Genomic DNA, 27,214 nt, shown 5'->3' with positions numbered 1-27,214 from the left:
GTAGAGACAGGGTTTCACCATGTTGGCCAGGCTGTTGGGATTACAGTATCAGCTACCGTGCCTGGCCGGAAGGTTTGTTTTTATTTTAAACACAATTGTGCTGGGTGTGATAGGATGGGTATATGATAGAGCAGAAAATCACCAGTGTTCATTAATATGGATGACACCCTCCATAGGTTATTGATTTAAAATTGACAACAATACCCTTCACACAAGACAGAGAGGTTAGAGAATTTACCCAAAGACAAGCAGCTGGGAAGAGGAAAACTAGGCTGTTCTCGCCCTAAATCTCATGCTCTACTATATTAGGGAGGACTCTGGCAGATGGCACATCCTGATTATTTGAAAGTCACCCGTATTTTTTAAAATTGCATAGATAATGAAGGTTAGTTTATCCAGAATTCTAATAATTGCATCTCATGTCCATAAATCTCTATTACAACCACCTGAGATAGGCCATGTGGGGCACGTGGAAAAAGCCCAGGTATAGACACTTTGGATCCTGGATTTCCCTTGTACTGGCTGCTACCTTGGGTAATGTAATTCGCCTGTCTGAGGCTCCTGTCAGCTTCTGAGGATTGCATGGGATAGCATGTACCAAATTACTGCACACAGAGTCCGGTGTACACTTAAGCACACAACATGTGTCAAAGTTTTCAAAAACATTGCCAGTGAGGCATCAATTATAAAACTTACTGCAGAGTGAGCTGATATTGCACCACTGCACTCCAGTCTGGGCAACATAGAGAGGCTCTGCCCATCCCCTAAAAAAAAACAAAAACAAACAAAAAAACACCAAATAAACAACTTGCTGCAGAAATGGACATTGTTGTTCTTAGAAATGTGACCACAGGGAAGATACAACTACCAGCTCGCTTTAAGGGAATTGAGTGACCTGCCACCTACATGGAGTTGGGGAGGTTTTGCTGAGAAAGTCACTCGTGAGGAAGGCAAAATATAGTTAAGACAAAATGTAACCATCTATAGAGATAAGGTAAAAATTGGAAATAGAACTTCATCAAAGATCTTTCAAGTAGAGGAGAATGTGGTGAAAACTGCAGTTAACATTTGTTAACAGTGTGATCATCGGGTTCAGCTTATCAGTAATCTGGTTCCTGTCTCTGAACTGATAAAGAAAATTGGAGGTTTTTAAATAGAGGATGGCTGTTGCACTTAGTAAAGCTCTAAAGTTGTTAGAGAAATTGGCTTCCCGAGTTATGAGACTGTGCGCAGAAAGTTGAGGAAGAAAGAACTCAGGTCAACCCAATGAGGGTAAGTGCCTTTGGGGTGTTTTTCGAAAGTACTTTTATCTCAAAGGGAACAAAATTTAGGTTGATAATAATCATTGTTATCAATTTTGTTTGTGAGAAAAGTAGTATTACCCATGGGAAAATCATGGTACAGATGGATGAAATCCCTTGAAATCTTATTTGTGTAATACGGGACTTTGGTCTAATGTGTTGGAAAAGACGTGGTTGAGGGTAAGACAGGATGGGGGCTTTGCAGTATACACATAGAGTGCTCATATTCTGGACTTATTCTTTCTGAAATCCACAAAATCCAGCAGTGTAATCTACTCAGATGGAGACGAAGGAAAAAAAACAAAACTAATGAAGCAAGAAGCTGCTGACCAAAGGGGTGAGGAAGCCGGGTCGTAGCCATCTGCAAGAAGGAAATAGAGAAGGGACATGATGGGGGTGGATGTACAGATATGAGAAGGCCCTCTTGAGTGAGGGCCATTGTTTCCGGAGGGGTGGGGAGTAAATGACTGATGTAACTTTGAGTTTGTTGCGGGTGCCTGCTTTGATCCTCTGCTTGGTGGCTCCGTTCTTCTTTTCTCTGAAGGCTACTCAACAGAGGGTTGCAGAGGTCGACATGGCAGAACTGGCCCCCAAAGCTTTATCCACTGAATGTCAGTTTTTCCTTATAATTTCTTCCAGGCATAAGAAAGTGGGAGGCATATTTCTGTCTGGCTATAACCATTCTCCTGCCAGATTCTGAGGCCAAACTCTTCACGTGCCATCGTTTCTGAATACCATTATGGACATGATTATCTCATTTTGGCTATTCCATGCATAGTGTTGGAGACAGAAGGCTCTGGACTAATGCAGATCTGCATTTAATCCCTGCTGTTACACTTACTTGTTACATGACATTAGGCAACTCATCTACGTCTTTAAATCTTGGGTTCCTTGCTTACAAAGAGGTCACTAGCATATTAGTACTAACATCATGATCAGAGTGTGGTTTCTGAAGGTTAAACAGGTGTAAGGGTTTAGTGCATTACTCAGACAGCACTCAGCACTTAAATGTTGTCAGACCTCATCATTGTCCTTATTTTTTTCCTTCCCTGCTTGGGGAACTTTGATCTCTGTGCCCTGTAGATAGGCTGCTGGGACTGCTGATATGAATGTTACAGGATCCCCAGCAGGACCTGGGGTTCTCCCTGCTCTTGAATGCATTGTTTAGGTGAGGAGATTGATTCCAAGTTACTTTTCTACTTGGGTGCCTCTGTGTTTGGAGATGTGGCCGCATAGCTCAAGTATATCTGGAGTGTCTTCGGTTTTCAGATACCCGTTTTTCCTCTAGGAGAACTCTCTTCATCTATGTCCTTTAAAATATCTGTCCTATCATCACAAGGGTTTATATTTCTCTGCCCATCCCTCCATACTTCCTGGTTTTCTGAGAGTGCAGAGGCAGACAACTACAAAGGAGAGCCCCCCCCAAGGATTCGGGTGATGACTTTGAGCCAGGCTGACATCCATGTCTAAGGCCAAATGAAGTCTGGTTGGGGGGATACAGTCTTCCAACACTGGCGATGCCAACATTGTGGGAGTATGCGTGTGTGTCTGCATGAGTGTGTGTGTGTGCACGCATGTGTGTGCATGTGCAGTAGGGTCCTACTACAGATTGGTGGAAAAGATCCCTCTGGTCCTAGAACAAAAATCTAACAGCAACCAAGAGCCCAGTTCCCAGAGAAAAAGGAAAAGGCTAACTAGGCAGGGCGTCTGGATTCTGAATAGGGGCTGAGGCCTTGGCTCAGACACAGAGGAGGATGGAGAAATGGGGTGATGACATAAACAGCTTTAAAATATTGTGGGCCAAGGGTAGGATGGCTCCAACTTGTCTGGGTTGTATTTGTCCTTAGTACACTTGGAATAACATAGCGGCAGCAGCAATCAACATTTACTGAGACTATGTGCCAGACCCTGAGCCAAGCACTTTCCACACACCATATCCTGCCATTCTTATGACGATAGTGCTGTGAAGTAGGGATGAAACCAAGTCCTTGCTGACTCTGATCCTGTACTTCCAACCAACGCTGACGAGGGCCCCAGGCTCCCTACAGCAAGACTAAACCTGGGCATGTGTGTGGCTGGGCTGAGTCTGTGGAATTGGCTCTGGAGTTGGGTGTGACTGAGCCCTGGGTAGAAGGGGATGCTGTCCTAATGGAAAAACACAGAATAAAGATGGTGTCCACCAAGATGTAACTGAGATTTAGAGAAGACTTGATAACTTATCAGGTGGGTGGGTAGTCTTTAATTTCAACAACTGCAGATCCTATCTAAGACCACTTTTGTCTGTGACAACTTAGTTAAACATGACTTAAGTGTGGATATGAGGGTCCAATTTTGAGCTCATTCTATGATTGGAACGAATACTTCCCTGTCATAGGTGACCGACAGCTATCTGGGCTGGTGGTACAGGGGTAAAATAATTTACTAAGACAGTTGTAGATAAAGAAAGGCAGATTTATTAGAGAAAGTATGAAAATACATTACAAGTTTGCAACGGGCAGCACAGCCAGAGAGGAGCTGACTGCAAAGAAACAAAGGCTTGCTGGATATTTATAGGATAGTTCCTGGGCTCCAGGGTGCTATGTGCAGTACTGATAATGCCAAGGTTGTAGTGAGCTAACTTGCAGGTGTTTGGTGATAGTTGGGTGCAGGAAGATTGTGAGTTATTTGCTCAGAAGAGCTGTGTGTCCTGGGCCATGAAGAAAGGCAGATTTACAGTTTACCTGCTTTCTCTCTTTGCTTTCCCTTGGTACTGCCAGTCTGACATTTTTCCCCTAATTAGGATTCCACACATCCTATGCCTTCCTCTTGGGAGCCTTGCAGTCAAAGTGTGATGTAGTGTCTGAGGTCAGAGTCATTGAGTAATGGGGCCTCTGCCCTCTCAGCCCCACTGCCACCCAACTGAGGCTCCATGAATAGGGGTGTATGCCATGGAGAAAAGGAATGGGATGATGTCGATGCCCCTGGGGTTGCTGGTCATCCTCCCTAATCCCCACTCTCCCTGTCCACCCACAGGACCAGTCAGCATTTCTGTAATTCCTCTTCAGTCTGGGGTGTTACGATCAGAAAATATCATGTACCTTTTGCTGCAAGCTTGGCTGAAAGAACCCCACACTATAGCTGAATGTCTTTGATTCACCATCTGAGCAGAGACCTCAAACTATAAAGAAAATCAGAGTCTCTTGATGCCCATGCTGAGGACAAGTTTTCTTGGATTTCATGACTCTTTAGGAACAGTGAACTTATGGGTAAAGACCGAGACTTTAGTGAGGAATTCTCTCATCGTTTTTTTCTTCTTGAGCAAAACCTTGTTTGATTTGGGGTTGTAATGTTCAAAATTACTTTCTTTTCATTTTGCCTTTTTTTCCTGAGTAGTGGTTTCTGGAAATCTGAGCTGCTTTATGCTCCCTGAGTAGTCTGTGCCAGATCACAAACATACGCACCAACTCTGAAGACACCGGAAAAATCACCCTTTAGAGGAATTATCTAGAAAACTAGCCCCCATGCAAAGTGAACAACCTTTTCAAAAATAATCTACATGAAGATTTTTGAAACTAACACATTCCTCAATCATAGAAACCAAATGAATTACCTAAAGTGGGTTTGGCTCCTGCTTTCATTAAGGGAGTATTTTCAGGAAATTGGAGGTCTAATGTAAATGTGGCTCCTTTTGGTTTTTCTATTTTCTTTGTCTTCAGGCTGTTTGCTGCCACTTTCATCCTCCCCTTATCTCAATCTGCCAGTGATGGTTTGTGCCTCTGGTCGCTGGGTCAGATCCAGGGCTAATTCACTCACCTCTGATTTCTAGTTTCACCCTTACGATGAAAGCATTCTTAAATCTGATATTCACATAAAAAAGGATTTGATTGTCTTTGGCATGTCTCTGCAGTTAGCTAAACATGTCTTGAGCACAGAAAAATGGAAAGAAAATGGAAATAAGATTTGTTTGATAAGAGGAGAGCTGCTAAGACTTGTCTGTCCCTGAGTTGAGATATGCTCATTTACCTTAAGACTTTCCATAAACCACATCCTGAATTCCAGTTTATAAGTCTTTATCCTGTTTCCCAAACCTCATCTCATACTTTTTATGTAATCTGGTGGGCATAGATATTTTCTCGCTGAACCTGAGAAAATCTAGAATGACCAAGGATCTAAAATAAATAACACAGTTGCTCAGGTTCCCGGGCCCTGTGGTAGAATTTCCTTCTTCAGAGAAGGGGAGGACAAGGTAGATAAAGAAAGGAGCATTTCATCTTGCAGCAACTTGGAAGAGAGGTGGGAGTTTAATTTTTTTTAAAGCACTCAAACCTTCCAATATAGCCCATTTTCAACCACAATGGTTATTTCAGAATTACCAGGAGATTTATCTAAAGTTATGTAAAAATTTCTCAGAATTACCTTAAAAAATGTACAATTTCATTTCCCTTCTGTTACATAACATGGATACCCAGCTACTATTTATTAGTAGTAGATACAGACTATTTAAGAGAGAAAATATTATATTGCAAAAAGTGTGACCCTTAGAAACCAGAATTCCAGAGAAGAGTTCTTTGTAATTGGCAAGGTTGACGCTGATTGAGTGTCAAGCTTCCAGTACAATGATGGATCAACTTAGAAATTTGATTGATTCAAAGCATTCTGAAATTGTACAACTCTCTCAGTACTTGTATTATTTCCATGTCTTCTTTTATTATTTTCCATTGAATGATGTTTTCATGTACACTTAGCTGCTTATAAGGGCAATATTTTAAAATCAGAGCAATTTCTTTAAAATTAAAATGTTTCAGCAAAATACATTTTAAAATGCACTGTAATTACCCAAACAATATTACACTGTTACAGGTAGTTTAAGAATAATAAAATGTGTAATTCATAAACTCACTCCTTTAATACAACAAAGTTGATTAATGTTCTATGTTCCTTATTAGACTTTCTCCCATGTATAGCTTTACAAAGTGGTAGTTGATGAGTAAATAAAATTTTGTGATTTTTTTCACATAAAATGAGAACAAACTCAGTATGTAAATTACTTCATAGATTTTTAACTTATTATAAAAATTTTCTCATATCTATTATAAAAATTAAAAAAAGGATTTGACTTCAGTAAACATACATTTGGAGAGAAACTTGATCCTCATATAAACTCAACCATAGACCATTCATTTATTTTTAATTCAATATGTATTTATTGAGGATCTCCTGGGGAAACGTAAATGAACAAAACAGGAAATATACATGATGTTTAAGTCAGGTATTCAGTGTGTTGCAAGTTATAAATGCCATGGAGGAAAAAAAATCAAGCAGAGTTAGGAAGATTGAGAGCACAGGATTAGTTGGTCAAAGGGTGGGGGAGAACAGACCTCATTAAGAAAGTGAGGGAGTGAATCACACAGACACCTGGAGAAAGAAAATGCAAGAGAGGGTAAACAGTTGGTGCAACACCTTGAGGTGGGAGCAGGCTCGGGAGGCCAAGCAACAGGAAGGACAAAAGTGCACATGTTGTGGAGTTAAGATTGGGTTGTAGCAGGATGTAAATCAGAGAGGTGAGGGGTGGCAGACCCCCAGAGGGTCTTCTTGTTCATTGTAAGCAATTTGGCTTTTGTTGGGTAAAGCAGAGGTTTGAGGAGAGGAGTAATTTGAAAGGACCACTCTGGCTTCTGTTTTGAAAATCAATTACAGGGGACAAAGTCTTGTCATTGGTATGTGCTGTCTTAGAGTTCTCCAGAGAAACAGAATTAGTAGGAGATTATCTATCTATGTATCTACCTAATCTATCTATACTCTTATCTATTTTAATGAATTGACTCATGAGATTGTGGGGCTTGGCAATCTAAAAGATACAAGGCAGGCTGGCAGACCGGAAATTCAGATAAGAGTTGGTGTTGTAGTCTTGACTCTGAATTCCATAGGGCAGCCAGTCGGAATTTCAGGCGGGATTTCTATGTTGCAGTCTTGAGGCAGAATTCTTTCTTCTTTGGGAAACCTCAGTCTTTGCTCTTCAGGCCTTCGGCTGCTCACATTCCACAGTGCTGTCCTTCTGGCTGTCCTTCATGCTTTTGTGTTGCCTGTCCCATTGCCCTTAATCTTACATGGAAAAAATGGAAATAAATTCAGAGGGGAAACTTAGCTAAAAGTTTTGGGGGAAAAATGATCAAAACAAGAATTATTCACAGACAACTTGTTCTATGAATAATTTTTGAAAAGGAACCATTTCCTCTACAGCTGGCTTATTATGAGGAGCTTGATGATAAAATATTGGCAAGGCCTCCAGTGGAGATTTATCATGTTGTGACAGACCCCAGAAATGAATCTGGGTCTCCCGACTTCAATACAGCGCTCTTCCTATTACATAATGGGAGAATATGATTTTCTACTCTTTTACTTTACTTGTTGAGAAACAACTAATATTCAATTAAAAGCATCAATCTTACATATTCAGTTGAATGAGATTCGGCAATCATATCCACCATGTATCATCATCCATATCATTATCCCAACAGCACAGAACAGCATTTCTTCTTCCCAGAGAGTTGCGCTCACCGCTTTCCAATCAAATTTCCACATATTCTCTGGTTTCCAGCATGATAGATTATAATTTCCCTATTGTTGGGCTTCCTATAGGTATGATATACAATATGTAGTCTTCTGTGTTTAGTTTCTTCTGCTTAACATAATTTTTCGGGAGCAAGACTTTATTATTTTTTGTTTTGAGACAAACTCAGAGTTACAGAACATGCTGATTTTGAGAGTCATCCTGTAGTTATATCCGTATTTCCTTCCTTTTCATTGCTGAGTAGTTTACATTAAAAAAAATAAGGATCTATTCTCCTGTTGTTAGACATTTAGATTATTTTTCATTTTTGGTATTATGAATATGGCATTTACGAATATTCTTTTATAAGTGTTTTGTGGAGATGTTTGTTAATTCTGTTGGGTAAGGGGGGAAGTTATGGAGCCATACAGTAGATGTTCTTTAACTTTCTGTTAGGTTTTTTATATATATATATATATATATATATATAGTGTATATAATTTATATACACTAAAATACACACTTTTTTTGTTTTGATACATGTGTACTCTATTGTCTTTGTTTTGTATGGCTATAAAATAATACCTGAGGCTGGGTAATTTATTAAGAAAAAGTTTATTTGGCTCATGATTTTAATGGCTGCAAAGTTCAAGACTGGGCACTGCATCTGGTGAGGACCTCAGGTTGCTTCCAATCCTGGTGGAAGGTTAAGGGGAGCTGGCGTGTGCAGAGATCACTTGGGAGAGAAGAAGCAAGGGGTGGGGGAGTGCCAAGTCTTTTTAACAGCCAGCTCCCATGGGAATTAATAGAGTGAGTACTCACCACCAAGGGAGGGGATTGAGGAAGGGAATTCATCTATTCATGAGGGATCCACCCCCAAGACCCAAACACTCCCCCTTAAGCCCCACCTTCAATATTGGGGATCTGTTTCAACATGAGGTGAGGAGGGTACAAATATCCACACATGGCACCTCTGAAACCATCATCTCAATTGACACATTCCACACATCTCTCTCATACTCTTTTATAAGTAATTGCCACCCTTCGTCTTCCATTCTAAGTACCCACTCACTGGCCTTGCAGTTTGGGAACATTATATAAATGGGACCATATAGCATGCATTCTTTTAAAACTAGTTTCTTTCATTCAGTATGTTTCTAAGATTCGTTTATATTTTGTGAATCAGTGTTTTTTTTTCTTCTGCTGAGTAGTGTTCCATTGTATGAATATAGAATAGTTTAGCCATATATGTGCTGATGGTCATTGGTATTGTTTCCAGTATTTGGCTATATGAATCGAACTGGTATGAACATTTGTGTACAAGTCTTTTTGTGTGCATGAGTTTTTACTTCTCTTAGGTAAATCCCCAGGAGGAGAATTTCTGGAGCGTAATGCAAGCATATAATCAGAAACTGCCAAACTATGTTCATTGTATCATTTTACACTCCTATCAGTGATGCATGAGAGTTCCAGGTGCGCCACATCCTTGCCAAAATTTGATATTATCAGACATTTTTATTAGCTATGAAATAGAATCTCATTGTGATTTTAAATGTTTACGTTTATCTAATAACTAGTAACTTTGAGCACTTGGTCCTGTGCTTATTGAACATTGATATATTTTCTTTTGTGAAATATCAGTTCAAATCTTTTCCTTATTTTAAAAACTGGGCTATTTTATCTTTTCCATATGAATTTGTAAGAGTTATTTATGAAGTATAGGTACAAGTCTTTTATCTGATGTGCACATTATGAGTATTTTGTCTGAGTCTGTGGCTTAGTCTATTCAAGTTCTAATGATGTCTTTGAAAAAGAAAAGTTTCTAATTTTAATAAAGTCCAAGCTATGATTTATTTTTCTTTCATGATTAGTGATTTTTGTATCCATTTAAAAAATATGTTCCTACTTCAGGTGTAAGATTTTCTATTATGTAATACAATCCATTTTTATTTTAATTTTGTGTATAATGTAAGGTAGAGCTTTTTCATATAGACAGTCAATTTTTCCATCATTATGTGTTGAAGGCAGTGTTTTTCACCATAAACTTATGTTGGCATTTTAATCAAACATTAATTTACTGTATATTTTTGAGTCTACTTCTGGACTCTCTCTTCTTTGATCAATATGTCTGCCCTTATGCCTATACCACACTGTTTTCACTATGGTAGCTTTTACATTAAGTCTTAAGGTCAGGTTGTGTAAGTTCTCTGACTTTGTTCTTATTCTTTAACCATGTCTTGGGTATTTCCAGTACTTTAATTTTCCATGCAGATTTTAGATTTCCATAGAAGCTTTAGAAGCTGATTCTGCTGCTGGGAGAATAAGGTTACCCTGACCTCAGGACAAAAGAAGATGCACATGAACTAAATAAAGGGTGACAAATGCAGACCACAGCAATAAAGTCTGTGGAATTAGTTTGAAATTACACAATAGTCTAAAATATTAGTCTTGAAGGGATCTTAATGATGATTTAGTCATTTCACATGTGCAAACTGTTAAGACTGTTGGCTGTTTTTCACATGGCCACAGCCCATTTCTTTTTCCTATGTGTCTGCAGTCCACAGAGCTTCTTTTGGCTCTCTATGTTCCATCTCTTCTTGGCCCAGGAGTTCCCATGGGACCTCCCAAGGGTGACTCAGGTCTTATCGTCCGATGAGATAAAAGGAATAAGACAGATATTCAGGGTAGAGATGTAAGAGCATGATAAAATTTAGACTGCTCTTGTTCAGATCCATATATAAAAGCTTTATTTTTTGGATCCCAAATTACATCCCCTGGTCATCTGCACTGGTTCATTCAATAAATATTTCTGAGATTGGGCATAGTGACTCAGGCCTGTAATCCCAACACTTTGGGAGATCAAAGTGGGTGGATCTCTTGAGCCCAGATGTTTGAGACAAACCTGTGCAATATGGTAAAACCCTGTCTCTATGAAAAACACAAAAATTAGCTGGGCATGGTGATGCGTGCATGTAGTCCCAGCTACTCTGGAGGCTGAGGTGGGAGGATCACCTGAGCCTGGGAGATGGAGGCTGCAGTAAGCCATGATCGCACCACTGCTTTCCAGCCTGGGTGACAGAGTGAGACCTTGCCTCAGAAATAATAATAATAAATAAACATTTCTGAGCACCTACTTTGTGCTCTTCCAGGCACGTGAGCTGTATCAAAACTCACAAAACTCACAAAAATAATCTTGCCTTCTGGAGGTCATATTCCAATGGATAAAACAGAAAATAATAAACATGATGCATAATTAGAATGTTAGACAGTGATGAATGCCTTAGAAAAAAATTGGAGCAGGTTAAGGAGATAGGGAATGGGAGAGGAGACACTGTAATTCAAAATTGATTGGTCAGGAACTCAAACAAATACTTGGACACTAATAGCAGCATTATTCAAAATAGTCAATAGCTAGAAGCAACCCAGATGCCCATCAACGGATGAATGGGTAAACAAAGTGTGGTAGGTACATGCAGTGGAATATAATTCAATCATTAGAAGCAATAAAGTACAGACCCATGCTACAATATGAACAAAACTTGGAAAGATTATGCTTAGTGAAATAAGGCAGTCACAAAGGGCACTTATTGCGTGATTCCATTTATAGGAAATATTCAGAATAGATAAATCCATAGAGTCAGAAAGTAGATTGGTGGTGGCTATGGGTTTATGGTAGAAGAGGAAGAATGGGGACTTCATGTTAATGAGTGTGGGATTATACTTGGGGATGGTGAAAATGTTTTGAAACTAGATAAAGTTAGTGGTTGTACCACATTGGGAATGTACCAAATGCCACTAAATTGTGCACTTTAAAATAGTTAATTTTATGTTATGTTAATTTCAGCACAATTTTTAAAAATCAGAAGCAAAAAAAGAATAGAAAATTGAGTAGTCAGGCTAAGTCTCATTGAGAATGTACGGTCTGAGTGCCCACTTGGAGGAGGTAAGTTAGCTCTTGGAGGAGGTGGGTAATGGGAAGAAGCTGTCCAGGCGGAAGGAACAACGTGTGCCTAGTGCCTTCAAGGAACAGCAACGAGGATATGGGTTTGGAGGGGAGGGGTCAGAGAGGTGATTGGTGGTGTTCCATCGTGTGGGTCCTCACTACTTCTGTAAAGATGTTGGCTTTTCCTCTGGGTGAGGTGGAAGAATTTGGAGGTCTCCTTGATTTGACCTAGGTTCTAACAGAATCTCCAGAGTATCTGTTTTAGGAATAGACTTAAGAGGGTACAAGGAAGCAGGGACAGCAATTTAGAAGCAGTTATTAAAATCCAAGTGAGAGACCATGGTGGATTGGACAAGGATGGTGGCCATGAGAATGGAGAGATGTAATTGGTGTAATTGCAGGTAGGATGTGCTTTGAAGATGAAACCATAAGCTGTCCTGATGGATTGCATTTCCAGTATGTGAGGAAGAGAAGAGTCAATAATAAATGGAGTCTTGGTCTGAGCCAACATTCAGCATGGAGTTTTCATCATTGTGATTAGAAGGCAAGGGGAGACACTGACTTTTCTTTGGGGCAAGGGAGGCAAGGAGGCTGGAGGAGATCAGAAGTTCTGTTCTGGAGACATGAAGCTTTTGTGAATTCCACTTGTTCCTTGAATATATGCTGGTTTCTTCTGGTTTTTTCTTTTTGTTGTTGTTTGTTTTTAAAAATTTTAGATTCTAGGGTATATGTACTTGTTTGTTACAAAGGTATATTGCATACTGTTGGGGATTGGTCTTACCTAATTAGTGAATATTGTACCCAGGAGGTAATTTTTTGTTCATCACCCCCTACCCTCCTACATTTGGAGTCCTCAGCGTCTCTTATTTCCATCTTACATCCATGTGTACCGATGGTTTAGCTCCCATATATGAGTAAGAACATGTGGTGTTTGGTTTTCTGTTTCTTAACTGGTTCACTTAAGATAATTGTCTCCAGCTCCATCCATGTGGCAAAGGATATAATCTCATTCTTTTTATGGCTGCATAGTAATCCTTAGTGCATAGGTACCGCATTTTCTTTAGTCAACCATTGATGGACACTTAAGTTGGTTCCATGACTTTCCTATTGTGAACAGTGCTGCAGTGAACACACTAGTAGTGGTGGAGAGGTGTCTTTTTTATATAATGATTTCTTTTCCTTAGAAAAGTAGTGAGATTTCTGGGGTGAATGGTAGTTTTATTTTTGGTTCATTGAGAAACCTTCGTACTATTTTCCATAGAGATTGAACTAATTGATATTCTCAGCAACAATGTATAAGCATTCCCTTTTCTCCACATCCATCCCAACATCTGCTGTTTTTTGAGTTTTTAATAATAGCCATTCAGATGGGTCTTCTGGTTTTTGGAGGGGAGGATTGGGTGAAGCAGGAAGGAGTTTGGAGGGAAGGAGTGGAGGCTTGAGTGGGCCTAGAGTTTAGAGTGTGGGCAAGAAGGATCCCAGAGGCAAGCACTTTGCTCAAGGCGACACAGCTAATAAAGCTCGGGGGTCCAGCACATTCTCCAGAGGCCCAGGCCAAGTCGTTTAGGGCCATGCTGGTTCTGCCCCATCCGCTGCAGATCCTGCAAACATTTTCATCAAGACAAAAATAATTAAAAGAAAAACAGAATAAAAATGGTACCCAGATGTCCTCTAATGAAATGAAGGGGAAAAATCCATCCCCGGCTTATAGTGAGAGTCACTCAATGAGAGCCTGACTCACGGAAATTCATACAAGATTAATGTAACCAAGTTCCCTGTCTTTTGACACTGGTTTACAGTAAGAGCAGGCCACACGTGGCCAGCTCTGGAATGTGTTAGGGCATTTGCATGTTACATTTCAGTGTGATATCTGCTAAGTCAAATGAAGAAGTCTTGAAAGATGCCTTCTAAGTTTGGAAGTATTTGAGTGTCACATTCCATATGCCAGCAACTAGTTGTTGCCCTCAAAACATAAAGTTTTGTTTGTTCTTTTGTTCTTTGTTTTTTTTAGTGGATATGTCAGTGAAGTAGATTATAAACAGACATATATAAGATTTCAAAACTGTAACAAAATTAAGAAAAATCTAGTTCAATGAGGTTAGATTCTATGAAATTAATCTGAAAAGGGATAGTAGTTATGAGAAATCTTTAAAAAGTGGATATTTGCCAGAGAAACAAGCAGATACTGCAAGTTTTCTGATTAAGTTGGCAGAAATGTGTGAGTGCTTAAAATGCCTTGCTTTATTCATTTATTAGAAGAGCTTGCCTTTTTGCAGTTTGTCTCAAGTTGCTATAAACTACTCTCTGTTATGTTGGGTGGTGCCTGAATAGTGAGAAGCCAAAATGATTTAGTTCTTTTCAAAGAAGAAAGTATAGACTAGCTTATTTTAATAACCCAGTCCCAATTATAAAAAGAAAAGCTTTACCACTCTAATCTCTGGCATAGAGAATGTTCTCTTTTTTAGTTGACATTAGGGGTAAAAAAAAAAAAAAACCTTGGCTTTGAAGTTCAGCAAGTCTTGTTTCAACCCCAGCCGCAATTGGGTGAACTTAGTCAAATTACATAACCAGTCTTATCCTTGGGTTTTTATTTTTATCTATAAAATTTGAGTGATGTTGATGATAAGTACCACACAGTGCTGCACTTTGAACGAAAAGTCATAATTGTCAAATGAACAACTGAATTGTTTTACAGGAATAGTTCAACTTTAATAAATATTCCTGCAGAATTTCATCATGATGTTAAAATTGATGGAAGCTTTATTTTCTAAACTGAGAAACCAGTGCTCACGTGGCCTGGTTTAAGAATGAATGCTCAAACTTAATACATGTTTTAAAAAGACGTTTTGGGATATCAAATGTAAAACAATTCCTAGTTTGTGTTATTTTATTGAACAAACCCTACGCAGCACTTGGGCAATCGCAGGCACCGTTGCAGGCTCGCTGGCTCCTGACTGTGATCTCATGCCCCAATTGCAATAAGATCCTGATAAAATGGACTTCCACAAGTAGGTCAAGAATAACAATGTGCAGACCTAATTCCTCTAATTTATGGTGAACATCTCATGGTCAATCTCCCAGCGGTCAAAGGACTCTGTATCTCTTCCTCTCAGAGCCACTCCACATGCCAAGAGGCTGACTAAACCCCTGACAGATAAGAGAGTCAAGAGTGGTCCCAGCCCCTGTGGGGAGCAAAGACACTGGCTCAAAAAATGTACTGAGAACTCTCCCTTTTGCAGCTCCTCCTTTCTTAACCTTCCACAAGCAGCGGCAGTTGGATTCTGTGATTAGTCTAGTCTTCAGAGCCAGCCTTCTTGGGTTCAAATTCTGACTTCAACTCTTAATGTAAAGCGACGTGGGCAAGTTGCTTAATCTTTCTGGGCCTGAGTGTCCTTGTCTGTAAAATAGGCATCATCATAATAATGCCTGCCTCATTGGGTGAGTGTGAGAATGAAGGAATTAATACCTGTAAATCACTTAGACTGTGTCTGGCATAGAGGACATTCTAAAGAAAGGTTAGCTATTATCATTATATTATTATATTGGTCTGGAATTAGTTCCTGAATCCTTCTGAGATGTGATGACTCATAAACGTAGGTTGAGTTTACTCGTGTTAGGGTCATCGCAACTATGCATACCTAAAATCAAATTTTGCTTTTGAAGTTTGTTTTACCTGGAGCCCAAGAGTTGAGGGTTATGGTTTCCTTTGGCATTCCACTTGAGGGACGCTTCTTAGTCACAGCTTCCTTCTCTTTCTCTGCACTGTAGAAAAACTTCCTTTTTTCTGTTTTTCTTCATCCAGGCAGAGAGCCCTACTGAGACTTAAATCCAAGGAGCTGAAATCTGTTTTGGGATGGAGTGGAGTCACATTCTGGACCCTAGACAGAGAATTTCTAAGTTCCAGAAAGTGCTGCTTACTTTGCATTGCCTCTCCCCAACTTTTGCTTTAGAAACTCCTAGCACCAACGCTGCCAAGGCTGACGGAGCTTTCCTGAGTGGTGTCTGCTAAAGGAGGTGTCAAGGAATATCTGGAAAGGCAGCCTCCAGGCCCCCAGTGTCAAGACCGTTTAGAACTGAAAGTGTCCTAATATCGGGACACAGGCAATAAGCATTATTTATTATTCAGCCTGAGAAACTGATGCTAAAATAGGAGGAAATCATTCAATTATTTCCTATCAAGGGATTACTCAATGTTGTTTTTATGTTTAAATATTTATTTGTCAACATCAAGAATTCTTAGGACATGATGCACCAGCATTTTTGAACAAGTCACAGATTTGACCACAAATCAAATTTCAGGATGGGTGGAGTGACTCTGCTTTAAAATAGAAGAGAGTGAGTAGTCTAGGAGGAGGGAGCTACATAGACTGGAAACTATTCTTAGCTCCGTCACTGACTCCAAGTTCATCCCCTCTGTCTTTCAGTTTGGGTAAGCATCAATTAGTTATCTAAAATTTGTAATAAAAAAGTCTTCATCATTCATGATTGTGTTTATCTTTATGTTTGTAAATTTCTATGTTGGTTCTATTCCTCCCCTTATATTTTAAGAAAAGAAGTAAGAAAGTAAATGATTATTTTTTCTGAAAGAAAAAATAAATGTATTTATTATTATTCACAGACCTTCAACTATTCTTAGAAAGCCTTTGGTGACTCCTGGGAACAAGCTGAGTCAGGAACAAAAGTTTGAGGGTTTGGGGTTGAGAATAGGACAAATGCTTGGCTAATGCTTTAGTCTAGTTCTGACTTTGCTACTCCTAAGTTGCTTTGTGGTGACAACTTGCACATGTGTTTGTTTGTGAGTTATTTTTGTGAGCATGCTGCCACCAGCCTATGTGGATGTCTGTGGTTTCACAAGATACAATGTATTTTCTAAATCTACTGAATTTTATGTTTTTTTTTCAAAAATAGAAACTCATATTCTTTCCTTCTTAATTAAGTTTCTTTCAGGACATTCTCATGAGACTGGTAAAATATAACTGTGAAGTAGCATGATAATTGTGAAATAGCATGATTATTGTGAGAGCTGTATGACCTGAAACTTCTATAGGAATAAGCGCAATACTGCATATCTGAAACCTGCTGTTATATCTCTTTGCACTTCGTGAAATATGTGTTGATCAATTCATTCTCCTGGGTGGTGCTGAGAAAGTAAAAATCATGGCTGATAAAAATTCTGTTTATGGTTTTGTCTAATTTATTTTTCAGTTAAGATATAGGCTACTCTTCCCAACTCAGCCTTGGAGTGCGTCACCAACTGCCTCATGTGTGGTGACCTTCACTGTCATATGCCAGTGACTCATCTGGAGTAATCTCAACAGCCTAGTTACCAACACTTGCTCTTGATTGATAAACAGAGAATGGGGCTTTGGATCTTAGCAATTCTCACAATTCTCGTGTATTCCACAGCAGCGAAGTTTAGTAAGTATTGCCTTTTAACTGTAATTTAAATTTTTATAAATTAAATAATTTCAAGAACATTCACCTTGTTTTAAGCAGCTTGCTTCCAATTGTTCCAGTTGAATTGTAAGCTGAAAAATATATTGTTTTTGTACGATCATCATTCATTACAAATCTATCAGAAGAAATTCTTTGTAATGAATATGTCATGAGTTTAGCTTTACATATTCAAATGCAGCAGAATTTAACATGGTGCCTGCACATGGGAAGTGTTGTAGATGTTTATTGACTGACACAAAGTTTGTTTAGATAGATATGGCTGCTTTTCCACCGGAGAACTGTGAGGGGTTTAGCTCCAAATTAATCAGTTATTTATTCTTTCCCAAAGTATCACAGTGTATGACTGGCTTCTAAATTTAATCCTGGAAGAAAATATTGAGAGGACAGGAATTACGATCTTCTCATTTGATCATTTCAGGATCATCTTTATATCTTTCATTTGCAGGCAAACAATCGTGGGGCCTGGAAAATGAGGCTTTAATTGTGAGATGTCCTAGACAAGGAAAACCTAGTTACATCGTGGATTGGTATGACTCACAAACAAACAAAAGTATTCCCACCCGGGAAAGAAATCGTGTGTTTGCCTCAGGCCAACTTCTTAAGTTTCTACCAGCTGAAGTTGCTGATTCTGGTATTTATACCTGCATTGTCAGAAGGTATTATGCAGAGAGCTCCCAACTTCTTTCACCCTGCTCCCCTTTCTTGAATGGTTGATTGCCTGAGCTGCCCTTGCTTTCATTCCTTCCCTAGTCTTTTCTGGAACAGTTAAATTTATAAAGTGATTTGAATAAAAGTGAGTTGGATAAACTTCTAGGAATACTATCAGGTTGAGGTCTAGCTCATTTTGAGCTATTTGGATTTACAGTTGCAGGGATTAATTTGTAGTGGACTTAGAGAAAAACCTAGCTTTCCTAGTGACCAAGATAACTGAGAGTAATTGCTTACTTTTGGCTGGAATTAAGAACAAACTAGAGCAGAAAATAGTAATCTGGATGTTTTCCATCTCAGGGGGCCTCTAGTAGGTGAAAAGGGGCAATGACCAATACTTTTAACCTCCAAGTTAAGCCACAGAAGGCTGATGAGATTGTGTGCCTAAAAATTACTCTTGTTCACAAATTGTTGAATGTTTTGATTTTGTGACTGTATTTGGCACACACAAAATGTCAAATGAACGACATCAAAAGGCAGGATGTATTAGTTAAGGGCCTAGGTCTGAGGCCAGACAACTGTCAAATTCATGCTCTGCCACTAGTTAACTGTGCGATGTCAGCAAGTTACTTCTCTGCTCTTTAGTTTCCTTCTCTGTAAGACGCATATAATGTAATAATAGAATTCATCTCAAAGCATTACTGTGAAAATAAACTAAGGTAATGGGGAAAAGTGCTCAACATTGTTACTGGTACATAGTAAACTCTCAATAAATCGTGGTTATCTTTATTGCACTGGGATTACAGCGTTACAGCAGATGTAGTATATGAATAAATGGCAAAGAAGTCATTGTTAGGGCTACTATGGGGGCTATGTTTTTAGCTCAAGTGTAACAAAAAGGTATTTAAACTCTAGATTTTCATGTTTATTTTTAAATAAGAAAATAACCATTGTGTATATTGATGGTTTTTAAGAAGAAAAGCAATATTAAGTAAAGGCTAAATTTAGGTTAAGTTATTTCACAATGCTAAGTGACTCTTAATTTTCGGATTTATTTTAATAGTCCCACATTCAATAGGACTGGATATGCGAATGTCACCATATATAAAAAACAACCAGATTGCAATGTTCCAGATTATTTGATGTATTCAACCGTATCTGGATCAGAAAAAAATTCCAAAATTTACTGTCCTACAATTGACCTCTACAATTGGACAGCACCTCTTGAGTGGTTTAAGGTAAGAGGAAATTTGGAAGGAAATAGATGAAAATTACACAATTAAAATAGACACAAGTGGCCAGGCACAGTGGCTCATGCCTGCAATCCCAGCACTTTGGGAGGCCAAGGCAGGCAGATCACTTGAGGCCAGGAGTTCGAGACCAGCCTGGCCAACATGAAGAAACCCCATCTCTACTAAAAATATAAAAATTAGCTGGGTATGGTGGCACACACCTGTAATCCCAGCTGCTTGGGAGGCTGAGGTACGAAAATCACTTGAACCCAGAGGGCACAGGTTATAGTGAGCCCAGATTGCACCACTCACTCCAGCCTGGGCAACAAAGATTCTGTCAATAAATAAATAAACAAAAGTGAAGAATTACTGAAAAGGAAATGAAATTTCTTATTTCAGAATTGTCAGGCTCTTCAAGGATCAAGGTACAAGGTGCACAAGTCATTTTTGGTCATTGATAATGTGATGACTGATGATGCAGGTGATTACACCTGTAAATTTATACACAATGAAAATGGAGCCAATTATAGTGTGACGGCGACCAGGTCCTTCACGGTCAAGGGTGAGCTACCAACATTAATGAGGTAGAATACTACTGGAAAGAAGTCAAAGTGGGAACAGTTGTGCCCTTCTGGTTGGGTTTCTTGCACTTCACCCTCCTCCCTCTACTTCCTCCTGCTCCATCTTATCTTATACATTCTGAACTATGACGCAAAGAGATTTTCTGAACGCACTATCAAGATTTAAGAAATTTCAGGGGGAAATTACATTACTAATTCAAAGCCACATCTATTCTTTATTCTTTTTTTGTGACTTAATTTTTCAAAGATAAAGCAGTCTGAATTCTAACTTAACTTACTTTTTTTGAATGGCAATACAAAATTTGCCATTCAAATTTTGAAGAGCAAAACCAACTTTTTTTTTTTTTTCTAGTTTGGTTTCAGAGTAAAAAGAGAAGAATTTACTCTTTAGTAATACTCACTGGATTCAAAGTTTAACAAGAGGCTTTATGATGCGATACTATGGTGTACATAACTGTTATTGCGTGGATTTTAATCCATGTTTGCAAAATACTTTCAATATCATCAGTGGCCTTAAGTAGGTCACTTCATTCTAAAAATGTGTTTTCCAAGTTGTCTTAAATTCTATAAAAGCCTATTTAAGGGAAAGACTTCACGATCATAGCTTATCAATCTGTAAATAACTGGGATCTCCTTAGCACAAGCTGATCTACATACGTTGATGAAATAGTCCCTTAACGTATGACGGGTTTTTTAGGGCAAAGCAATATTGGAGACAATTTTTTGGAGTTTTCCAATACTTCACCGCACCGCTGCAAAATAAGCATCACCAGACCACATTCCTATTAGTGTTCCTTTCTGTTTAATATCAACTCTTACAGTGGTCCTTAATCACACTGTCCTTAAATAAATGAGCATGAAGGGATGGAGGACTGCAGCAGCGCTCCACAAGCACTGCCAGTCTTTCAGCCCTGCTGGTCCCAGGAGTCAGAATTCCATACGGGGAAGATTTCCCTGAGGGTGGGCCACCCTAGTGGAGAACTGCGAGCAAATCTGTGGACTCATCCATTTATTGTTTTCAGAGGTCTTTTGAAATCTTCCCTGTAGTCTTATTCTGTAGAAGTGTAGTTTTCTAACAATTACTAGGTTGTGTAGTTAGTTTTATGGGTTGGACCTGCATTTGTTTTGGTGATGTCAAAGAGAATACAGATATTACAAAGCATCATAGGTAATAAAAGAAAGCTTTATTTAAATGCTTTTCTGTTTCGTGTGTGTGTGTGTGTGTGTGTGTGTGTGTGTGTGTGATTATGGGTTATTGTCAGAAGAATTTGAAAAACATTGCTATGAAATAGAATAGAAACATGAAAATACAAACTTATATTGAGTAGCATTCAATGCTCTCCTAATATTTATATTTCTTTTTGTCTTTAAGATGAGCAAGCCTTCTCTCTGTTTCCTATAATCAGAGCCCCTGCACACAATGAAACAAAGGAAGTGGAAATTGGTAAGAAAATATATCAGAATGCTGTAAATATTGCCTGGAAAATCCTTTCATATGACCCCTGTTCTGAATTTCCTTAGCAGGGGTCAGGCAATTAGCATAGAGAACCTTGAGAGTAAGTGAGGTGACATCCCTGGAAGCACCTGCCCCAAGCATTTGCTAATATTGGGAACCAGGAGACAGTAATTGCAGTGTTTACATTTGTTTATTGCATGTTGTAATTCATGGTGCTTTCATGTATGCATCTAATTTCATCTTCATCTCTATCCCAGAGCTTGGGATGGAAACCTGCAGAGTGTCCGTTCTGGGCAATGGTAGCCAGGTCTGGTAAAACACATTTATATTCAAAGGTAGCTTATGGAGAGATGAAGAGTGTTCTGTAGAAAGATGTGGAAGAGAGCAGTTGGAAAGAAACTCTAATTTCTAGTAAAGGGCAATCCTTTTACTAGAAATCCTTTATAAAGTGGGGTTGGTGAAGCCAGAATCATTGGCCTTGTTAGTTTCCCATGCAGGTGGGTGAATGGGAAACCCAGCTGGGTGAATGAAAGTAATGGGAGCAGGGAGGAGGTAAGAGAGGACATAGAAAGAGGAAGGTGCTAGAGATGAGAGAGGGAGGTCCTGGCGGGGTGCACACTAAGTGTTCAGTAAGTTTTTTTTTTTTTTTACATTAAATGGGATAAAATGCTAGTCGCAGAAGTTAATTTTATTGGTGAATGTCCTTACTCCCCTCTAGGAGAAAACACAAACCTAACTTGCTCTGCTTGTTTTGGAAAAGGCACTCAGTTCTTGGCTGCCGTCCTGTGGCAGCTTAATGGAAAAAAAATTACAGACTTCGGTGAACCAAGAATTCAACAAGAGGAAGGGCAAAATCAAAGGTATTTTTATATCGAAGAGAACCATCCTCTTCCCCTTGCACATCGTTTGCACGTGCAAAGTAGGCATTACAAGTAACAGGTTGCTTTCTTAGTTTCAGCGATGGGCTGGCTTGTGTAAACATGGTTTTAAGAATAGCTGATGTAAAGGAAGAGGATTTATTGCTGCGGTACGACTGTCTGGCCCTGAATTTGCAAGGCTTGAGAAGGCACACCGTAAGACTAAGTAGGAAAAATCCAAGTAAGGAGTGTTTCTGAGACTTTGGTCATCTAAACTTTCTGTAGCAAGGGTAAGCGGAATGGAGTGTGGTCCCGAGAGATCCATCAAGACAATGGGAATGGCCTGTGCCATAAAATGTACTTCTCTTCTTTGGGATGCTGTTTGCTATCTGGTCTTTGTAGACTGTTTCTGTTTGCTGGGAGCTTCTCTGCTGCTTAAGTTCCTCCTCCTCCCCCACTGCCTCCTATGGTTGGTTTCTCTAGAACATTCAGCTGCTTCTTTGGTCATCCTTGTTTTCTAACTTCATGAACTCCCTCTGTCTCACTGTATGTGAAAGAAAATGCACCAACAACAGTAAACTGAACGTGTTCTTTTGTGCTCTTTTATAACTTGTATTACCTGTTGTAAACATGGTTCCTTCTATACCTTTTTCTGGTCATAATGAACACTATGAACACTCATTTTGTTAGTGAGGGTGGTAAAGTGAACAAAAAGGGGAAGTATCTAACTACTGCCATTTCAGTGAGAAAATCCTAGGTGCTAATTTATAATAAGACACTTGTTAGGCCATTCTTGCACTGGTATAAAGAAATGCCTGAGACTGGGTAATTTATATGAAAAGAGGTTTAATTGGCTCACGGTTCTGCAGGCTGTGCGGGAAGCATGGCGGCATCTGCTTCTGGGGACACCCAGGAGCTTTACTCATGGCAGAAGGCAAAACAAAGGCAGGCACTTCAAACGGTGAAAGCAGGAGCGATAGAGAGGTGACGCACTTAAACAGCCAGATCTCATGAGAAGTCACTCACTATTGCAAGGACAGCATCAAGGGGATGGTGCTAAACCATTCGTGATGAGCTTACCCCCACGGTCCAATCACCTCCCATCAGGCTCCACCTTGAATACTGGGGATTACCATTCAGCATGAGATTTGGGCAGGAACACAGACCCAAACCATATCACACACATTATGATTGTTAAACTTTATAAAGTATTTAAGGTACATGGAACACATGGGAAGTCTGGTAGCTCAGCCCATTTCTTTATTGCATCCTATTCCAGGTACTACCTATTCCAGGGAATTTTTCTTGGCCCTCAGTTTGCAGTATACATGCTTTCCAAGTACTCTTGTAGCATCCTGTTTGTATTGTAGCACTGGTCACATTGCCTTACCAAAATCTGTTTGACAGTCTGCTCAACGTGACTGCAAGCTCCATGAGGGGAGGGACATCATCTCAACCATCTTTGGGTCCTTAATGCAATACCTGGCAGCTAGCCAGTGCTCAGTTAAATATTTTTTGACCAAATAAATAAATGCACAACCAAGTTATTGATACCAAATGTTTTTTGTGTACATTTCTACTTCTTTAGCTATAAGGCTTAATTATACAACAAAATACTATTTTTTATATTTATGCTTGGTAAATTCAATAACTTTCTCCATCAATTGGAAAGTGAAATTGTTTCTTGCTTCCCCAAATTTTTTTTCTGAATCTAGCAGGATTTTAATGATATCATTGTAATTTGACACAATAAAAGGACAACATGAAACTGATCAGTCTTTATTGGGTTAATTTCAGATGCTATATAATCTTTTAAAATGTAACATTCTTTTTTATATATAAATAATTGGTGGCTTCACAAATAGCCAAAGCAGGGTGGAGAGAGTGATCCCTCCTGGGTGCACACAAGAAGGGGATATGTTGTCTACAGAGTTTTCAAAGCAGTAATAAAGCTGTCTACAAGTCATTGTGCTTTTTATCATCACCATGCCCAGATAATGCGAAACATCAGAGATGAAGTTCTTCTCCCACAGAGGTGGACTGATCCTTCTCCCCACTCGCTTGGTGCGTCTCCGTGGTGTCCAAGACGATGCAATGTTGTCTTGGAAAATAGCTGTCCAAGCATTTCACTCCTGAGCCCTTGTCAGTTTCCTCACTTGTTCTTCGCATATCCAGGCAAACACATCCTGTTTGCTACATGAAGCATGGTATCCCGTATAAAAGGAAGGAGAGAGAAAAATATATTTTTTCACACTCATCACTCCTCAGGGGCTGTACAACCATGTAGAAATTGTTTAACATACTTGTCAAATAGCCAAATAAAGTGTGAAATCCTGAGTTCCCACCCATATGTGCAGTATGGTCCAGATTCATCCAGATACACACAGAGAGGCACAACAGGAGGAGAAAGGATTGGGGTGTGGGGACAACAGGCCCCCAGTATGGTGTAATCGTGGCAGGTCTCTGCCTGAAGTGGTATGTGGGGTTTTCTTGTTTTAATTTTGACTTTAACCCCCGATTTTTAAGTGTTTCCTAAAATATACAGAATCGTAACTCATGCAGATGGCTGTAAGTGCCATAGTGTTCTGTGGGTCTCTGGTGTCTGCCAGTGATAAATGTGGCACCCTCAGGAAGGCTGTGGACCCCGTCAAGGTGCTATGTGATGGCCATGCTTGGGGTGGTGACGGGCCCAATGGACCCTGCAGCCACCCATCCAGCCTGCCCACCCACACTCCCCTTGTGTCCTCCTGCTTTGCTACATTAGCATTGATCAATGTCCCTGCTTACCAATGTGTTGGAATTGTTTTCGTGTTACAGGTGTTGAGTGATTTTGCTCCTTCTAGCTTATTTGTATTTCACCTGGTTTTCTTTAAGTCAACATGGTTACGGTCTGTTTCAGCAACTGTATAAATTAAACACAAATTATTACTACTGCTGTTGAGTTGTCATGATGAATTCTTTTTTATTTCTGAAATTATAGCATTTCTTGAATTTAAGAGAGCAAAAACTTAAAAGGCCTGTGTCCCCATTTTATTAACTATTACTAAATACGTATTTGATGCTCATAGTAATAATAGTACACATTTATTCATTATTTCCTATGTACCAGGACTCATCTACTTATTTTACATTTAACTTTGTCGTTTATTTTCTCAATACTTCAAAGTAAAAGGCAAAGAAAGTTGAATAACTTGCCAGATACCACAGTTATGGAGCAAGGATTCAAACACAGCCAGCATTTTGCTATTTATATGTGTAGATAGAAAGTAACATTTAGTCATCACATACCTGAATTACTTATACTTTTATAAAATAATTCACACTTACAAAGACTCCCTTTGATGTCTTGGATCAACATCTTTCTTTTGCTTGGAAGCATCCAGCCACTGGCATGGTTACTTCCCAGCAATCCTCACAGGAGGTACACATTCCTCTGTGCATCCAGCTGGGGTTTTTAGACAGAGTGACCTGGAAAGGAATCCTGTTGAAACAATTGACTTACAGAGTTTTCATTATTTAACCTGATGACAGTAAGCTCTTTGTCAATTTTCACATTTTCCCCCCAACTTTGAGTCATATCACCTTGATAATTCTTGATTTCATACTGCTGGTCGCCGAGAGAGCTGATAAACTATTAGAGGTTGTGGAGGAATTTGTGAATAGGGGCCAGTGCTTTTTCTACCTCAAAACTGGGAGCCCATGCACGGAGACTTAAGATGGAAATGAACCATATCAGCAAATCTCATTTGAGATTCTTCTCACATTCATCAGTGCATATGCATGTTGCATCTGCATCTTGTGAAGCAAGGAGTACTACGATAAAGTTCAGTGTTGGCTGAGTAATGTTCACCATAGAGAAGTACGGGCTATGAGTAGGACCTAGAACTTAGTAATTTGACTTTTGAGTTCTTTATCAAAGATGCTTTAGCCACTTAGGTGACTCTTGCTTCTTCTATCTCCCACACCACCAAGCCCTTAGAGGCAACAAGTCTCTCAGATCCATCAATGCCTTCTCCTTAATGCCTCGACAGCACCTTGTCTGTTCCTTTCTCATTATTGCATGAGTTACAACCCTCTGCATCTTGCATCCCGAGTACCACACTCCATTCTGTTCTGAGTGCCCATAGTTTCTTTCCACAGAAACGAACTTTCTCCTACCATCAGATTAATCTCATGGAAAAACCCCTCAAGGCTCCAATGCTCCTGTGACCTTCAGAATAAGGCAGTCTGCCTTAGCTGGGGTTTCAAGTCTGGACAGAACCTGGCCATGACCAGACTTTCTAATCATGTCTTCCACCAATTCCCCAAACTAGGTTATTCCAATTCCTCAGAAAACACACTTCCTCTCTGCACTTAGGCTTATGGTATTCTCTCTGCCCAGGCGGGCATTTCCTTTTTTGCATCTCCCTGAATCCTACTCATCTTCCAGAGGCCTCCTCCTCCAGGAAGCCTCCCTTTCCCAGTCCTGCATGGAGCAAGTTCTCCTTCTAAAATCCTCTGCCAGCAAAAATCATGCTTTTGCCTCCCATCTTAGTTAAGTTGACGAGTATCTCTGTGCCTCTTTTGCCTTTGAGAATTCCCTGTAATGCTTAGCCTGATATGTTGTAGAGGCTCAATAAATGTGAATGTCCTGGTACTTAAAGCAGCCATGAAAATTCTCAGTGGGTATATCTTACATGAAATTCTTGTACTCCCAAGGGAAGCCAGCATCCATGTATCTGTTTATTATATCTTGTTTCAGTAGTAATAATAATCATTTTTCTTTCTTTTGAATAGTTGATCATCAAAGCACCTACTGCATAATTGCAGTATGTAGTGTATTGTTAATGCTAATCAATGTCCTGGTTATCATCCTAAAAACGTTCTGGATCGAGGCTACTCTGCTCTGGAGAGACATAGCTAAACCTTACAAGACTAGGAATGGTAAGTGGCAAATACCAAGTTTTTCGCCCAAAGAAAAAGTCACATAATAACTGTTGGTTACCTGTCTATTAATTTTTCAATAGCTAGGCTGCTAAATCCAGATTCCATTTTGCTTGCTAATCTGTTATCAGTGAGTTGTGTTTTTGGATTTTCTTAGAGGCCATTTTCCATCCTGCTCTGTAACTCCTCATGGTCCTGAGATTAATCTCAACAGCTCACATTTCTTCCCTGGTAGGGTTACTATTCCTACTCAGTTACCAATAACAGAATCTGCCCCAAGCCCAGAA

General features: G+C 39.5%; 1 protein-coding gene across 4 annotated transcripts in view; it reads left to right on the top strand.

Moving 5' to 3' along the window:
* The first annotated feature begins 1,044 nt into the window (after positions 1 to 1,044).
* Positions 1,045 to 27,214, top strand: part of IL1RL1 (interleukin 1 receptor like 1) — a 30,243-nt gene continuing 4,073 nt past the window's right edge. The window contains exons 1-10 of one of the 4 annotated variants that reach the window (XM_033175609.1): positions 1,055 to 1,272; positions 15,576 to 16,202; positions 16,979 to 17,191; positions 17,676 to 17,886; positions 18,942 to 19,116; positions 19,510 to 19,672; positions 21,064 to 21,135; positions 21,866 to 22,007; positions 22,100 to 22,245; positions 26,781 to 26,927. In XM_033175609.1, coding sequence (XP_033031500.1) covers positions 17,131 to 17,191; positions 17,676 to 17,886; positions 18,942 to 19,116; positions 19,510 to 19,672; positions 21,064 to 21,135; positions 21,866 to 22,007; positions 22,100 to 22,245; positions 26,781 to 26,927 — 1,117 coding nt within the window. In that variant the 5' untranslated portion in view covers positions 1,055 to 1,272; positions 15,576 to 16,202; positions 16,979 to 17,130. Of the gene's footprint in view, positions 1,273 to 15,575; positions 16,203 to 16,978; positions 17,192 to 17,675; positions 17,887 to 18,941; positions 19,117 to 19,509; positions 19,673 to 21,063; positions 21,136 to 21,865; positions 22,008 to 22,099; positions 22,246 to 26,780; positions 26,928 to 27,214 lie in introns of all 4 variants that reach the window. The other 3 variants (XM_033175611.1, XM_033175610.1, XM_033175608.1) reach the window with 3 other exon arrangements.

The sequence above is a fragment of the Trachypithecus francoisi genome, unplaced genomic scaffold (genome assembly GCF_009764315.1).
Source record: "Trachypithecus francoisi isolate TF-2019V2 unplaced genomic scaffold, Tfra_2.0 Lachesis_group17, whole genome shotgun sequence".
NCBI lineage: Eukaryota > Metazoa > Chordata > Mammalia > Primates > Cercopithecidae > Trachypithecus > Trachypithecus francoisi.
This window is presented reverse-complemented; position numbering and strand designations above follow the sequence as displayed.